At 50.5% G+C, this 17,091-nt stretch overlaps 1 protein-coding gene across 1 annotated transcript in view; it reads left to right on the top strand.

The window, feature by feature from the left end:
* Positions 1-17,091, top strand: part of LOC121292511 (acetyl-coenzyme A synthetase 2-like, mitochondrial) — a 72,605-nt gene that overhangs the window by 30,178 nt on the left and 25,336 nt on the right. Inside the window, exon 6 of the mRNA XM_041214569.1 lies at positions 8,481-8,628. Within this exon, the coding sequence (XP_041070503.1) occupies positions 8,481-8,628 (148 nt within the window). The remainder of the gene's footprint in view (positions 1-8,480; positions 8,629-17,091) is intronic.

Raw genomic sequence — 17,091 nt, 5'->3', positions numbered from 1 at the left:
GCTTCGATTTTACTCAGGCCCGGCTTCAATCCCTCACTTGTTAGCACATGTCCCAAGCACTTGATTTCATGAAGATCTATTTTGCACTTTTTCTTCTTCAACTTGAGGTTCCTCTCTCTAGCTCTGGCCAGCACCTGCCACAGTCTGTGGTCATGTTCTTCTCGTGAGGCTTACCAGGCCAGCACATCATCAATATAGGATTCCACGCCCTCTAACCCTTCAAACAGCTGCTTTACTGTTCTGCGGAACATCTCCGGAGCTGAATTAATATCAGAAGGTAAGCGTAAAAACCTGTATCGCCCGTATGGTGTGTTGAAGGTACATAGATAGGAGCTGCGTTCTTCCAGTTGACCTGCTAGAAGCCTAAACTCTCATCCTAGACTGAATAGTATTTAGCATCAACTAGCTCACATGTGATTTCTTGTTTAAGGTGCTGGAGGGGGTATTACCAAAGTGCAACCAACGTTCAAAGTTTAAGAATGCTATCATTGCCTAGATAAATCTGGAATTCGTATTTACGATGGAAAACGATAAAATGTTTGGTTTGAAGATTGGTGAAACAAAATAACTTGTGGGACATGTTTCACACTCACAAAGAGCCTGTTGATCTGTTTGTAGATTGCTGTGAATTGTCTTTACAAAGGGGTGGGCAATTATTTGGCGACTCGATAATCAAGCGGGCTGCTTTGTCTTGGATGGTGTCTAGCTTCTTGAAACACTGTTGGAGCCACACTCATTCAGGCAAGTGGAGAGTATTCCATCACACTCTTGACTATCGTCTTGTAGATGATGGACAGGCTTTGGAGAATCAGGGAGTGAGTTATTGGTCTCAGAATTCCCAGCCTCTGACCTACTCTTGTAGCCACAGTATTTATATGGCTAGTCCAGTTCAGTTTCTGGTCAGTGATAACCCCCAGGATGTTGACAGTGGTAATGCCATTGAACATCAAAGGGAGATGGTTAGATTTTTTCTTGTTGGAGATCAGCATTGCTTGACAGTTGTGCGGTTCAAATGTTACTTGCCACTTATCAGCCCAAGCCTGAATGTTGTCTGGGTCTCTATGGACACAGACTGTTTCAGTATCTGTGGAGTCATGAATGGTGCTGAACATTTTGCAATCATCAGCGAACATCCCCACTTCTGACCTTATGATATGGGGAAGGACATTGATGGAGAGTTTTCCCCTTCATTCCCATTGAATCCAGATACTCAAAGGTTCCTTGATACCACACTTGGTCAAATGCTGCCTTGATGTCAAGGGCAGTCACCCTCACCTCGCCTCTTCAGTTCAGCTCTTTTGTCCATGTTTGGACCAAGGCTGTAATGCGGTCAGGAGCTGAGCGGCCCTGGCTGCTTGATAGCACTGTCAACAACACCTTCCATCGCTTTGCTGATGATCAAGAGTAGACTGATGGGGCGGTAATTGGCTGCGTTGGATTTGTCCTGTCTTTTTTGTATCGGACATACCTGAGCAATTTTCCACAATGCTGGGTAGATGCCAGTGTTGCAAGCTGAACCAGCTTGGCTAGGGGTGGGGCAACTCCTGGAGTACAAGTCTTCAGTACCAATGCTGAAATGTAGTCAGGGCCCATAGCCTTTGCAGCATTCAGTGCTTTTAGCCATTTCATGTTATCACATTTTTGTGTTATAGATAGAGATTGAATAATTACTGATCAATAAATCATTCAAATCAGGACAGCAAAAATATTTGCCAGCTAAATTGAAAATATTTCATAGGCACAGTTGCTGGTATACTTTACAACCCACCTATATTATGTCTACTGACACTTTAAATCAGTTCAGTTAAACACAAAGTCAGCAGAAATCAGGAGAAAATCAGAGGATTCCTTACATTTAGGATCTTCATGAACTCTGTGTTGTTCTACGTGCTTTTGCCCTCCTCAAATGGCAGCTGTTCTCTGTTCCCATCTCGCAAAACACTTGCCTTTGGTCACCACTTTTTGATTTACCTTGTGCAGAGTAAAGGGTTAACTCTAATAATAGCTACTGAGCATGTGCTTAAGGAACTATGTCAATGTGATGTTACTCACTGAGAGAAGATGACTGCGAGGCATCTTGGAGAATAGCCCCAGCTGTGTCTTGATCTTACTTAATCTTTGTAAATAGTCCATATGTAAACAGATTGAGTTTTCAACAAAAGATCCTTCCCTCCGGCAAGATCTCTTCTAGAGTAAGAAACTAACAAATCGTGAGATAAAGCCACGATAACAGACCTTGGGCCAGTGTTATCTTTATTAAAGGTTACTCTGTCCAGATAAAAACAGACAACTTGTGTTCCTTCCCATGGTCTCCGATTCTCGTTCCTCAGAATATCTCCTGGACCCCCTGGATGGGGCTGGTATGGACGCAATGCAGCTTGAGGGAAGATGAAAAGCTGTCACAGGTTTGATGTGTCCAGGGGACAGGAGTTTGCCCACAGTTGCTTTGCATTGATAAAAGCAAAAACAGAATTACCTGGAAAAACTCAGCAGGTCTGGCAGCATCGGCGGAGAAGAAAAGAGTTGACGTTTCGAGTCCTCATGACCCTTCGACCGAGCTGGTTTAGAATTTACACTGGGTTGTGGCAGCCACAGTGGCACATGCTGACGAGGCCCTTCTAAAGAAAGGCCGTTTCTTGTAGATGGTAAACACTGCTGCCACTGCGCACTGGTTGTGGCAGAAGTGGATGCGGTGCCAATCAAGTGGGCTGCTTTGTCCTGGATGGTAGTCAAACTTCTTGAGTGTTGTTGGAGCTGCACTCATCCAGACAATTGGAGAGTATTCCTTCACACTCCTGACTTGTGCCTTGTAGATGGTGGACAGGCTTTGGGGAGCCAGGAGGTGAGTTACCCGCCACAGAATTCCCAGCCTCTGATCTGCTCTTGTAGCCACAGTATTTAGTTCAGTTTCTGGTCAAAAGTAACATCCAGGGTGTTAATGGTGGGGAATTCAGCAGTGGTAATACTATTAAATGTCATGGGGAGATGGTTATGTATTCTCTTTTTAGAGATGGTCATTAACTAAAGCTGTGTGCCTTGCATGTTACTTGCCGCATATCAGCCCAAGCCTGGAAATTGTTCAGGTCTTGCTGCGTACGGACACAGACTGCTTCAGTATGTGAGGAGTCGTGAATGGTGCTGAACATTGTGCAATCATCAACAAATGTCCCTACTTCTCATCTTATGATGGAGGGAAGGCCAATGATGAAGCAGCTGGAGATTGTTGGGCCTAGGACACTATTCTGAGGATCTCCTGCAGTGATGACCTGGAACTGAGATGACTGACCTTGAACAACCCAGCTATGACTCCAACCAGTGGATGTTTTTCCCCAATTCCCATAATACATTCAACTAAAGCTGTCTTGATGGCAGGGGCAGTCACTCTGTCTGGAATTCAGCTTTTTTGTCCATTTTTGGACCAAGGCTTTAATGAGGTCAGGAACTGAGTGGCCTTAGCGGAACCCAAACTGAGTGTCAGTGAGCAGGTTATTGCTGAGTAAGTGCCGCTTGATAGCACTGTCGACCACACCTTCCAAGACTTTGCTGATGATGGAGAGTAGACTGATGGGGCGGTAATTGGCCGGGTTGGATTTGTCCTGTATTTTATGGACAGGACATACCTGTGCAATTTTCCACATAACCAGGTAGATGCCAGTGTTGTAGCTGTAATGGAACAGCTTGGCTAGGAGCGCAACAAGTTCTGAAGCACAAGTCTTCAGTACTGTTGCCGGAATATTGTCAGGGCCCATAGCCTTTGCAGTATCCAGTGCCTTCAACTGTTTCTTGATATCATGTGGAGTGAATCGAGTTGGCTGAAGACTGGCATCTGTGATGCTGGGGACCTTAGAAGGGGGCCAAGATAAATCATGCACTCGGCACTTCTGGCTGAAGTTGGTTACAAAGCCTTGTCTTTTTCACTGATGTTTCCTGGCTTCCCCATCATTGAGGATGGGGATATTTGTGGAGACTCCTCCTCCAGTGAGTTGTTTAATTGTCCATCACCATTTATGACTGGATGTGGCAGGACTCAGGGCTATGATCTGATCCGTTGATTGTGGGATCGCTTAGCCCTGTCTATTTCTTGCTGTTTATGCTGTTTGGCAAACAAGTAGTCCTGTATTATAGCTTCACCAGGTTGACCCCTCATTTTTAGGCATGCCTGGTGCTGCTCCTGGCATTCCCCCCTGCACACTTCATCAAACCAGGGTTGATCCTCTGGCTTGATGATACTGGTAGAGTGGGGGATATGCCGGGTCATGAGGTTACAGATTGTGTTCGAGCACACTTGTGCTGCTGCTGATGGCCCACAGCACCTCATGAATGCTCAGTCCTGAGTTGCTAGATCTGTTCCGAATCTATCCCATTTAGTTTGGTGGTGGTGCCACACAACACGATTGGGGGTATTCTCAATGGTCTCCACAAAGTGGTCACTCCTTCTGATACATTCATGGACAGATCCATCTGGGACAGACAAGTTGGTGAGAATAAGGCCAAGTATGTTTTTCCCTCCTGTTGGTCCCCTTACCACCTGTTGCAGACTCTAGCAACTATGTCCTTTAGGACTTGGCCAGGTCGGTCAGTAGTGGTGCTACCGAGTCACTCCTGGTGGTGGATATTGAAGACCCCTAGCATGCATTCTGTGCCCTTGCCACCCTTAGTGCTTCATCCAAGTGGTGTTCAACATGGAGGAGCACTGATTCATCAGCTGAGAGGATATGGTAGGCGGTAATCAGCAGGAGGTTTCCTTGCCCATGTTTGACCTGATGCCATAAGACTTCATGGGGTCTGGAGTTGATATTGAGGACTCCCAGGGCAACTCCCTCCTGACTGTATTCCACTGTGCCACCAACTCTGATTCTGTCCTGTCACTGGGACAGGGCATAACCAGGGATAGTGATGGTACATTGCTGTAAGGTGTGATTCCATGATTATGACAATGCCATACTGTTGCTTGACTTAGTATGTGGGACAGCTGTCCCAATTTTGACACAAGTGCCTGGATGTTAGTAAGGAGGACTTTGTACAGTCGACAGGGCTGAGTTTGCCATTGTCATTTCCGGTACCTATCGATGCTGGTCGTCTGTCCAGTTTCATTCCTTATCGACTTTTCTGTGGCGGTTTGATAAAAAAACTGAGTGGGTTGCTAGGCCATTTCAGAGGGCAGTTAAGAGTAAACCACACTGCTGTGGGTCCAGAGTCACATGTAGGCCGGACCAGGTAAGGGCAGCAGATTTCCTTCCCTAAAGGGCATTAGTAATTTTGATCAGTTTTTATAACAATGATTTCATGGTCATCAGTACTGAGACTAGCTTTTAATTCCAGATTTATTAATTAAATTGAAATTCCACCAGCTGCCATGTGGGATTTGAATCTGTGTCCCTAGACATTAGCCTGGGTCTACTGGATTGCTTGCCCAGTGACGTTACCAGCATGTCATCACCTCCCCATTATTCACCCCTGTTTTCAAATGCTTCTATGGCCTTGTCTACAACCTCCTTCCATCCCACAGCTCTCTGAGATATCTGCACTCTTGACCTCATAAGCATCCCCAATTTTCATCGCTCCACCATTGGTGACTGTACTTTAAGACGCTTGGGCCCTGAGCTCTGGAATTTCCTCCTTTTCTCTCTTTGTCTCTCTTTCCTCCATTAAGACGCTCCTGAAAACCTTCCTCTTTGACCAAGGGCAGAATTTTACAGTCCCGTTTCGGCGGAGATGGGGCTGTTATAAATGCCATTGACGACAGCGGGAATGTAAAATCCCACTGTCGTAAAATTCTGCCCCAAGTGTTTGGTCATTGGCCCTGATATCTCCATAAGTGCATCGGTGTCAAACTTTGCTTTATCTTGTCCTATGAATCAATTATTACATTAAAGGTGCTAGATGAATACAAGTTGTTATTGTTGAACTTGGGGGTGCAGGGCATAAGGTTGAAATTTGGGGAGACACAAAACTGGAAAATGTAGTCATTTGTGAAGAAGTTAGTAATAGATGAAGTGGACATACACTGCAGGAATGGGCCTCAAATGTCAAATGAAATTCAATGGAGAAAAGTGTGAGGTGGTACATTTTGGTGGGAAGAATGAGGAGAGACAATATATGATAAATGGTACAATTTTAAATGTGCAAAGAGAGAGAGAGAGCTGAGAGTGTTTGTGTGCAATTCTTTGAAGATGGCAAGGCAGGTTAACAAAGCAGATAATAAGACATAGGGGTCCCAGTCTTTGTAAATAGAGGCTTAGAGTACAAAAGCCAGGAAGTTATGTTTTTTTCTTATTATTTCATGGTTTGTGGGTGTCACTGGCTGGGTCAGCATTTATTGCCCATCCCTAATTGCCCTTGAGAGCTGGTGGTGAGCCACCTCCTTGAACCGCTGCAGTCCATGTGGTGTATGTACATCCACAGTGCTGTCAGGGAGGGAGTTCCAGGATTTTGATCCAGTGACAGTGAAGGAATGGTGATATAGTTCCAAGTCAGTGTGGTATGTGGCTTTGAAGGGAAGTTGCAGTTGGTGGTGTTCCCATGCGCCTGCTGCCCTTGTTCTTCTGGGTGATCATGGGTTTAGAAGGTGCTGTTGAATGGGCCTTGGTGAAATGCTGCAGTGAATATTGCAGCAACAGTGATGGAGGGAGTGAATGTTTAAGGTGGAGGATGGGATGCCAATCGAGTGGGCTGCTTTGCCTTGGATGGTGGGGAATTCTTATTGGAGATCGGAATTATCTGCACTTGTGGGAATATCTGATGTTCAGGTCTTGCTGTATGCTGGCAGGAGCTGCTTCAGTATTTGTGTTGCGAATGTTACTGAACACTGTTCATCAGTGAATATCTGCACTTCAGACCTTATAATGAAAGGTAGGTCATTGAAGAAACAGCTGAGGATGGGCTGAGGAACTCCTGCATCAAAAGCCTGGGGCTGAGGTGATTGGTCTCCAGCGACCACAGCCATCTTCCTTTGTGTTAGATATAACTCCAACCAGTAGACTCCTCCTGATTCCCATAGATTTGCATTTTGACAGGATTCCTTCACATGACATTCAGCCAAATGCTACCTTGATGTCAAAGGCAGTCACCCTCACCTCACCTTTTGAATTCAGCTCTTTGGTTCATACTTGGACCAAGGCTGTAGTGAGGTCTGGAGCCGAGTAATCCATGTAGAACTCAAACCAAGCATGCGTTATTGGTAAGTAAGTGCCACTTGATAGCACTTTACTGATGATCGAGAGTAGACTGATGGGTTGGTAATTGGCCAGATCAGACATGTCCTGCTTTTTGTGGACAGGACATAACTGGGCAATTTTCCACATTGCTGGGTGGATGCCAATGTTGTAGCTGTTCTGAAACACATGTCTTTAGTACTACAGTTAGTATGTTGTCGGGATCATAACCTTTGCTATATTCAACGCCTTCAGCCGTTTCTTGATATCACGTGGAGTGAATTGAATTGGCTGAAGACTGGCATCTCTGATGTTGGGGACCTCCAGAGGAGGTTGAAATGGATCACCCACTCTGCAATTCTAGCTGGAGGTGCTTGAAAATATATTTTGCACTGATGTGCTGGGTTCCACCATCAGGATGCAATGTTTGTGGGCCTCATCCACTCACTAGTTGTGCATGATGGTCGACAGTTAAACAGCTGGACTGACCAGGCTTATATAAAACACTAGTGTGGCCCCACTTGTCGTATTGTGTCCAATTCTGAGCACTCCACTTTAGGGAGGACATGAAGGCCTCCAGGAGGGGCAGAAGAGATTTGCCAGAATGGTTTTGAGGATAAGGGATTACAGTTAGGCTAGTGGATTGGAAGAGCTGTGTTGCTGTCCTTAGAGAAGAGAAGGCTAAGAGGATATTTGATTGAGGTGTTAAAAATCATTTAAGGGTTTGGATAGAGTCAACAAGCTCTTTCCAATTGTGGAAGGGTGGATTATCAGAGGGCAGAGAGGTGACTTGAGGTGATTCAGCGGCGTCAATATACGGAAAATCTTTATCATGCAGTGAACGGTTAGGGTTTGGAATGCACTGCCTGATATGATGGATACAGATTCAGTAGTAACTTTCAACAGGGAATTGGATAAACACTTGAAGAAGAAAGAATTGCAGGAGTACAGGGGAAGAGCGGGTGAGTGGGACTAACTGGGTTGCTCCTCGAATTGTTGGCACAGACTCGATGGGCCAAATGACCTCCTCCTGTGCTGTACCATTGTATGGTTCTATGGAATATATTTACAATACATTTCAGAGAAGGTGAAAGCAATGTGGAGTGTTTCCAAGCTCTTTGTGAGGAGAGTACAAGCAAACAAAACCCAGCAATTTTTCAAAACCACAAAAGTTTGGGGAAGTTCACGTTTCAGGGGAAGATCAATCCCACAAAAAAAACTGTTTGGGATAGTTTTAAAATCTGGTCAGCTATCAGCAGAATCCGTGATGATCTATAATGATCTGTGATTGTAATGTGACCTTACTTTGTCTTTCTCTCCCTCCAGTATGTGTTCGATTACCACGATGGTGATGTGTTTGGCTGTGTTGCGGACATTGGTTGGATCACTGGGCACAGCTATGTTGTGTATGGGCCTCTGTGCAATGGAGGAACCACAGTGCTGTTTGAGAGCACCCCTGTGTACCCGAACCCAGGTAATGACATCAAGACTCACTCATGTTTGTGGCACTCCTCAAGTACAGGCATCTCAAAGTGCTCAGCTCCCTCCATCTCTTGTTTCAAGGGTACTGTATGTTACTGGACTAATCATCCAGTGAATATGAGTTCAAATCCCACCATGGCATTTAGAGAAATTTAAAATATGTTTTTAAAATATGGAAATAAAAAGCTGGTATCAGTAAATGTGACCCTGACGTTGCCAGATTGTCATAAAAATCTAACTAGTTCAGTAATCTCCTCTTAGGGAAGGAAACCTGCTGTACTTCCCTGGTTTGGTCTAGATGCGTCTAGATCAGCGTGGCTCACTCTTAATGACTCGCTATAGTGGCTATCGTGTCCCTCAGCTGTATCCAACTGCAGCAGTGGTTCACGAAGATGGTGGCCCATCACCGTCTTCCTTGGGGCATGAGGGATAGACAATAAGTGCCAGCCTTACTGGTGATGCCCAAATCCCTGAGAACGAATTTTTTAAAAAACAGTATCAATGTAAAAAGTGACTGGGTAACTTGGGAGTCAAACTGAGATTGCGGGCACTGAGTCTGACGGCTTCCATTCTTATCTCAGGGGCCTTATGAGGCCCCAGCCTCAGCTGAAACACTTATTCATAGCTTTTTACCTCCGGACTTGACTATTCCAATACACTCTTGACTGGTCTCCCACATGTGAGGTCATCCAAAAATTGCTGCCCATGTCTTCACTCGCGCCAAGTCTCGTTTCCCGGTCAGCCCGGAGCTCACTGACCTGCACTGGCACCCCGCTCAAGTAATGTCTTGATTTTAAAATTCTCCTTGGTGTTTCCCAATCCCTCCATGGTCTCGCCCTCCCTATTTCTGTGATCTCCTCCAAACCCACAACCTTCTGAGAAGTCTGTGCCCCTCTAATTCTGGCCTTTTGAGCGTTCCTGATTTTAATCGTGCCGCTGTTGGCAGTCGCGCCTTCAGTTGCTAGAGTGGCCAACTTTTCCAGGATTGTCCTGTAATTCAACCTTTCATCCCGCATCCCACAGGTCAGGCCTTCCCAGGACATGTTTCATCCCATTTTTTTTTGCGCATGTGTTAGCCACAGCAGGGTCCGCGGCTTGTGTCTGGAGCTGTCCTGTGGGTGTCTGGGAGTTGGGCCTAGCAGGTGGCAGCATCGGAATCTGGGTGGGCCATGCACCTGGGATACCCTCCCATCCTCCACCTGCTCTGAAGATTTTGCCAGCAACTCCCCCCACCCTCCCCCTCCACTGCTCTCACAGGTTTGGAGCACATTCCCCCATCCCCCTCCCTCACTCTCAAGGATTCTGCGAAGTGTCCCTTACTTTTCTCGACCGAAGTCGGTCACCCTTCCAGCTGCCTGGGCCCTAAGCTCGGAAATACCCTCCCTACGTCTTTCTCCCTCTCTCAATCTCACTTTCCTCCTTTAAAACACTCTTTAAAACCTACTGCTTGAACAAGGTCATCCGATATTATGTGGTTTGCTGTGATGTTTTGTTTTATAACGCTCCTGTGAAGTGCCTTAGGGTGTTTTATTACTTCAAAGACACTATATAAATATAAGTTGTTGTTGTTGTTGTGTGGGGCCCCTTCGAGAAGCCATCTCTCACCACTTGGAATCCACACTGTCTACAATGTTAAAAGAACCTTGGCGGATCAGCTGGGAACTTGTAAAACTTTGTACAGAACTCTTTGTGCATTAGGACCATGTGGGTTACCCCTTTCCACGCTCTCCCAGTGTTAAACTGTGAGCTGGGTGGTGGAATGGAAGCAGAGCTGGACTCAGCAGTTCGATGCTGACCTGCAACGTAACAAGGAGCTAGCAACTAAGCATTGCCGCCAATAGCTAGCAGCCTCAGATTGATGGCTGCTACCTGACTTCAGTCCCAGATGCTGTGTGTGTGTACCCTCAGCAGCAGATAAAGGCAGACATAAGATGTCAGTCCTTGATATAAGTCATTTTTGGTTTTGGCCTGATAAGGTTATGAATAATCCTTTGAAAAGGAACCTGTGTCAAACTGAGGGAGGTGCAGCTGTGACTGAAAAGGAAAGGGAATGAAATATTATAAATGCATCGGCTGAGGGAAAATCAGAATCTTATTTCACAGTTAGTTAGAAGAGTAGAACCGGAGGCTATGGGTAGGATGGATGGGGGGTGGGGGGGGAAGGAAATTGGAGGGAGTGGAATCTGAAGAGTTCCCCTGCTCAGAGCTACAGAATAAATAGCTTGTGCTTAGAAAGTGTGAGGTTTTTGTAACAATATGTCATGCAAGGAAATGAAGGCTGCAAGGGGAGATTTTAGAGTACTGGAAGAATGAGTTTTGATTGGACAAATGGTCTTTCTCATCCCTGACTTTTCTCATCTTCTCATAACGGCATTCACACCAGCTGGTGTTTCAGAGGGAGACATGTCTGGGCCTCAGGTTATATGGTCTTCGGGGGTTGAGTAATTAGTAGAGAATGGAGCTGATGGTTTCAGATAACTGATTACAGATTTAGAAATGATACATGACTGTTTATAACCTGCTGTGTGAGCTCTTCATTGAAATACTTCCACAGCGAAAGATTAAAAAGGATTTGTTTTTCCCTTAGAGGAAACCTCAAGAGCTGGTGCAGGAGTGGGGGGCTAGAAGTGGCGGTGGGTGGGGGTTGGGGTGCGGGGTTGGTGTGTGCGGGGGTGGTGTGTGCGGGGGTGTTGTGTGTGCGGGGGGGATGTGGTGTGTGCGGGGGTGGTTTGTGTGCAGGGGTGGTGTGTGCGGGGGTGTTGTGTGTGCGGGGGTGGTGTGTGCGGGGGTGGTGTGTGTGCGGGGGTGGGTGTGTGTGGGGGTGGTGTGTGTGCAGGGGTGGTGTGTGCGGGGGTGGTGTGTGTGCGGGGGGGGGTGTTGTGTGTGGGGGGGGCTGTGTGCGGGGGGTGTGTTGTGTGCGGGGGTGGTGGTGTGTGCGGGGGTGGTGTGTGGGGGGGGTGGTGTGTGCGGGGGGGGGTGATGTGTGTGCGGGGGGTGTGTGTGTGCGGGGTTGGTGTGTGCAGGGGTGGTGTGTGCGGGGGTGTTGTGTGTGCTGGGGGGGTGTGGTGTGTGCGGGGGTGGTGTGTGTGCAGGCGTGGTGTGTGCGGGGGTGTTGTGTGTGCGGGGGTGGTGTGTGCGGGGGTGGTGTGTGTGCGGGGGCGGGTGTGTGTGGGGGTGGTGTGTGCAGGGGGGGTGTGTGCGGGGGTGTTGTGTGTGCGGGGGGGGGGTGGTGTGTGCGGGGTGGGTGTGTGTGCGGGGGGTGTGTTGTGTGCGGGGGTGGTGGTGTGTGCGGGGGTGTTGTGTGTGCTGGGGGGGTGTGGTGTGTGCGGGGGTGTTGTGTGTGCGGGGGTGTTGTGTGTGCGGGGGTGGTGTGTGCGGGGGTGGTGTGTGTGCGGGGGCGGGTGTGTGTGGGGGTGGTGTGTGCAGGGGGGGTGTGTGCGGGGGTGGTGTGTGTGCAGGGGTGGTGTGTGCGGGGGTGTTGTGTGTGCGGGGGTGGTGTGTGCGGGGGTGGTGTGTGTGCGGGGGCGGGTGTGTGTGGGGGTGGTGTGTGTGCAGGGGTGGTCTGTGCGGGGGTGGTGTGTGTGCGGGGGGGGTGTTGTGTGTGGGGTGGGTGTGTGTGCGGGGGGTGTGTTGTGTGCGGGGGTGGTGGTGTGTGCGGGGGTGGTGTGTGTGTGGGGGGGGGTGGTGTGTGCGGGGGTGGTGTGTGCGGTGGGGGGGAGTGCGGGGGTGGTATGTGTGCGGGGGGGGGTGTTGTGTGTGCGGGGGGGGGTGGTGTGTGCGGGGAGGGTGGTGTGTGCAGGAGTGGTGTGTGCGGGGGGGATGATGTGTGTGGGGGTGGTGTGTGCGGGGAGGGTGGTGTGTGCGGGGAGGGTGGTGTGTGCGGGGGGGGTGTGTGTGGAGGTGGTGTGTGCGGGGGGGATGATGTGTGTGGGGGTGGTGTGTGCGGGGGGGGGTGTGTGCGGGGAGGGTGGTGTGTGCGGGGGGGGTGTGTGCGGGGAGGGTGGTGTGTGCGGGGGGGGTGTGTGTGGGGGTGGTGTGTGCGGGGGGGGTGTGTGCGGGGAGGGTGGTGTGTGCGGGGGGGGTGTGTGTGGGGGTGGTGTGTGCGGGGGGGGTGTGTGCGGGGAGGGTGGTGTGTGCGGGGGGGGTGTGTGTGGGGGTGGTGTGTGCGGGGAGGATGATGTGTGCGGGGGGGGTGGTGTGTGCGGGGAGGGTGGTGTGTGCGGGGGTGGTGTGTGCGGGGGGGGGGGGGTTTGTGGGGGGGGGTGTGTGCGGGGGGATGTGTGCGGGGGGGGTGATGTGTGCAGGGGTGATGTGTGCGGGGTTGGTGTGTGTGCGGGGGTGTGTGTGCGGGGGAGGTGTGTGTGCGGGGGTGTGTGTGCGGGGAGGGTGTGTGTGCGGGGTTGGTGTGTGTGTGGGGGGGGGTGGTGTGTGCGGGGGGTGGTGTGTGCGGGGGTGGTGTGTGCGGGGGGTGGTGTGTGCGGGGGGTGGTGTGTGCGGGGAGGGTGTGTGTGCGGGGGGATGTGTGCGGGGGGTGTGTGTGCGGGGGTGGTGGTGTGTGTGGGGGGGGTGTGTGCGGGGGTGGTGGTGTGTGTGGGGGGATGTGTGTGGGGGTGGTGTGTGCGGGGGTGGTGTGTGCGGGGAGGGTGTGTGTGCGGGGGTGGGTGGTGTGTGTGGGGGGGGTGGTGTGTGCGGGGGTGGTGTGTGTGGGGGGGGTGGTGTGTGCGGGGGTGGGTGGTGTGCGCGGGGGGGTGGTGTGTGCGGGGGTGGTGTGTGAGGGGGGGTGGTGTGTGCGGGGGGGGGTGGTGTGCGGGGGGGGTGGTGTGTGCAGGGGGGGTGGTGTGTGCGGGGGGGGTGGTGTGTGCGGGGGGGTGGTGTGTGTGCGGGAGGGGGTGGTGTGTGTGCGGGAGGGGGTGGTGTGTGTGCGGGGGGTGTGTGTGTGCGGGGGTGGTGTGTGAGGGGGGGTGTGTGTGCGGGGGGGGTGGTGTGTGTGCGGGGGGGGTGGTGTGTGTGCGGGAGTGGTATGTGAGGGGGGGTGTGTGTGCGGGGTGGGTGGTGTGTGCAGGGGGGTGTGTGCGGGGGGGGTGGTGTGTGCAGGGGGGTGTGTGCGGGGGGGTGGTGTGCGGGGGGGGTGGTGTGTGCAGGGGGGGTGGTGTGTGCGGGGGGGGTGGTGTGTGCGGCGGGGGGGTGGTGTGTGGGGGGGGTTGGTGTGTGCGTGGGGTTGGTGTGTGCGGGGTGGGGGGGTGGTGTGCGGGGGTGGGTGGTGTGTGCGGGGGGCGTGGTGTGTGCCGGGGGGGTGATGTGTGTGGGGGGGCGTGATGTGTGCGGGGGGGGTGGGGGTGTGTGTGCGGGGGGGGTGGTGTGTGCGGGGTGGGATGGTGTGTGTGTGCGGGGTTGGTGTGTGTCCGAGCAAGCGGATGAGGGAAGTGGGGGGGGCTGGTGGGTGTTCCACCCAGATTCTGATGCTACCGCCAGCAGGATGCAGGACTAGGGACACTCCAGGCTTTCCGGTTCCCCCTCTTCTCCTGCACAAAGCTTTAATGAGACGGCATTTAAGGTTATTTGAAGGGCTAAGGGCCCAGAGAAGAACAATGGAAAAATAATCCGAGTTTCAGGCTGGGGTAAGGAAGATAAATCTATTTTCAGTGAGGATGGGGCAGCGGAGAAGAAAATGAATGGGCATCACCATTCCACCTGTTAAAATAGTCTGAATGTAGACACTGACTCTGGGTCAAATTGGAGAGTGTGACCATAGAGTGAAGAGTTCTTCCTTGGAGGAAGGAGAGTGCAGGGGAATACTTTTGTGTCAAGCACTCCTCCTTTTACAGAACAAATAAACAAATACTACTTGTATTTATATAGCACCTTTCATGACTTCAGGATGCCCCAAAGTGCTTTACAATCAAATTTATTTTTTGAGGTGTACTCACTGTTGTAATGTAAGAAATGCAGAAGCCAATTTTCAGCAAGTTCCCTCAAACGTGATAATGACCAGTGCTGTTGATTGAGAGATCAGTATTGACCAGGACACTGGAGAGAACTCCCCAGCTCTTCTTTGAAAGAGCAGCATGGGACCTTTAGTGTCCCCTTGACAAAGCAGCCAGATTTCATGTCTCATGTGAAGGACAGCACCTCTATCAGTCCTGCGCACCCTCAGTACTGCACTGGAGTGTCAGTCTAGATTTTTGTACTCAAATCTTTGCAATGGTGGAGGGGTCAGGAGAGACAGTGGTGCGGTAGAACTGGGTGAACTCAGCATCCACGTGAAAACTGGTGCTGGGCCTTTGGATGCTTTTGCTGAGGGGCAGCATGTCAATGAGAAATAGGAGGGCCAAGGATAGATCCTTAGGGGACATCAGAGGCAACGCTGAAGGAGCAGGAAGAGGAGCCTTTGCAAATGATATTCTGGTGACGATTAGATAAATAAGAATGGAACCAGGTGAGAGCAGTCCCACATAGCTGGACGACAGTGGAGAGGTGCTGGAGGAGGGTGGTGTGGTCAATCGTGTCTAAGGCTGCCGACAGGTTGAGTAGGACGAGGAGGGAAAGTTTACCTGTTGTCACAGTCACACAGGATGTCATTTGTGACTTTGATAAGAGCTGTTTTACTGTGGCACAGGTGGAAACCTGATTGGAAGGATTCAAACATGGAGTTCCGGGAAAGAGAAGTATGGACTTTGGAGGTGACAAAATGTTCAAGGCGTTTGGAGAAGTTGGGGAGGTTGGAGATGGGACGGTAGGTTGTAAGGACTGTGGCAGTTATGGGTTAGTTTTGTTGAAGAGTGGGAGACAGCACATGAGGAGAAAGAACGGTTAACAATATTAGCTAACGTGGGAGCCAGGAGGGGAGGTTTTGGTCAACAGTTTAATGGGGGTGGGATAGATGAAGCATTAGGTGGGTTTCATTAGGTGGTTCAATGTTGGGCTCAGAGAGAGCAAGCCGTGAGATAGGGGAGAAGCTAGAGAATGATACGAGTTCAGACCTAGGATGGGAGGAGTGGGGTGTAATCTTTAGCGGAGGTTCAGTCCTGTGGGCTAGGAGAGATGTGGCAGAGGCAGCTGATTGAATGGCCTTGATCTTAGTGATAGAGTGTTATCACAGAGTGAGGGTGAACCATGAGCCCCTTGCACTTATTGGTGAAGATGGAGGAGACAAGCGAGAGGGGTTGATGAAGGTGGTTTCCAGTAGAGAAAAGAACTGGGGATTACCTTTGCATCCTAGGATGATCCTGGATTAGTGAGCTGTTTTAGCAGGTGAGAGCAGGAACTCTATAGTGCTTAATGTGGTCCAGCCAAATCTGGTAGTGAATGATTAAACCAGTTGCCCGCCATATCCATTCAAGACTGCATCGCTTGGATTTATAGGAGTGGAGATGAAGGTCATACTAGGAGCAGCAGGGAATGGCCAGTGTGCAAGACAGTGATGCTTTAGTGGGGACTAAGAGGTTGAGGGTAAAGGTGCATTTAACAAATTAGTGGCTGCAGAAGTATTGTGAAATGGGGGACCAAAGGCGAAACAATTCCTTTAGTGTCCCAAAAAACAAATTCTATTCTACTCAAGTGCCAGGATTTCCCGGTCAGCGAGCGGGGGGGCGGGGTCTGCTTGCGTAAAATGATGCAGGTTGGCGTCGGGCGGAACTCCCGGCGTCACCGCGCCCCATTTCAATTTTCAGGTTGGCGGGGGCTCAGCAGAATCAGCTGTGTGCCCGCCAACCTGTCAATGGCCAATTGAGGCCATTGACAAAGTAATTAACGTAATTAGTGGACCTGCCCGTTCAATGTTAAGATTGGCGGACAGGCTGGGAGCCCTGGTGGGAATTAGAAGAGGCATGAAGCCTCATCCACGGGCGGGATAAGGTTGCATGTAGGTTTTTAAAAATTTAATAAAAGTGTAACTAAAAGTGATGGACATGTCACGTGAGGGGACATGTCAGGGAAATTTTTTTTTTCTGTTTTTAATGTGGAGCCGATCTCCCTGAAGCAGCACTTAGCCTCAGGGAGATGAGTGCACTCTCTCACACGCATGCGCCAAACAGCACACTCTTGGCTGAGGGAATCCCCCTCCACCACCCCCCCCCCCCCCCGCCCGTACAGGGAGCACATAGCGCTTCCTGGCGGATGTCACGCTGGGCGGGTCTTAATTGGCCATCCCATGTAAAATGGCAGCACGGTCCCGATTGGGGCGCCGATCAGAGGCGCGCCTCCACGCGCCCACTCCTGAACTTCCCCCTCCCCGACTTGGAGCAAAATTCTGCCCAAGTGCTCTGACAGATTCTAACCAGACTCCATAAACATTAATATAAGAGAGAGGTGGATGGCCGGTCTGTCAGCTCCCTCACCGCAAAGAACCTAGTGCAGCGCTGGAATGGCCGAGAAACCAAATTCTTATGGGGGTGCACAACAGCTGCTGTGTCCCAGCACTTAGTGTCAGTGGCGATGCCTCCCAGTGTTCCTGTCT

The sequence above is a fragment of the Carcharodon carcharias genome, chromosome 20 (genome assembly GCF_017639515.1).
Source record: "Carcharodon carcharias isolate sCarCar2 chromosome 20, sCarCar2.pri, whole genome shotgun sequence".
In the NCBI taxonomy this organism is placed as follows: Eukaryota; Metazoa; Chordata; class Chondrichthyes; order Lamniformes; family Lamnidae; genus Carcharodon; species Carcharodon carcharias.
This window is presented reverse-complemented; position numbering and strand designations above follow the sequence as displayed.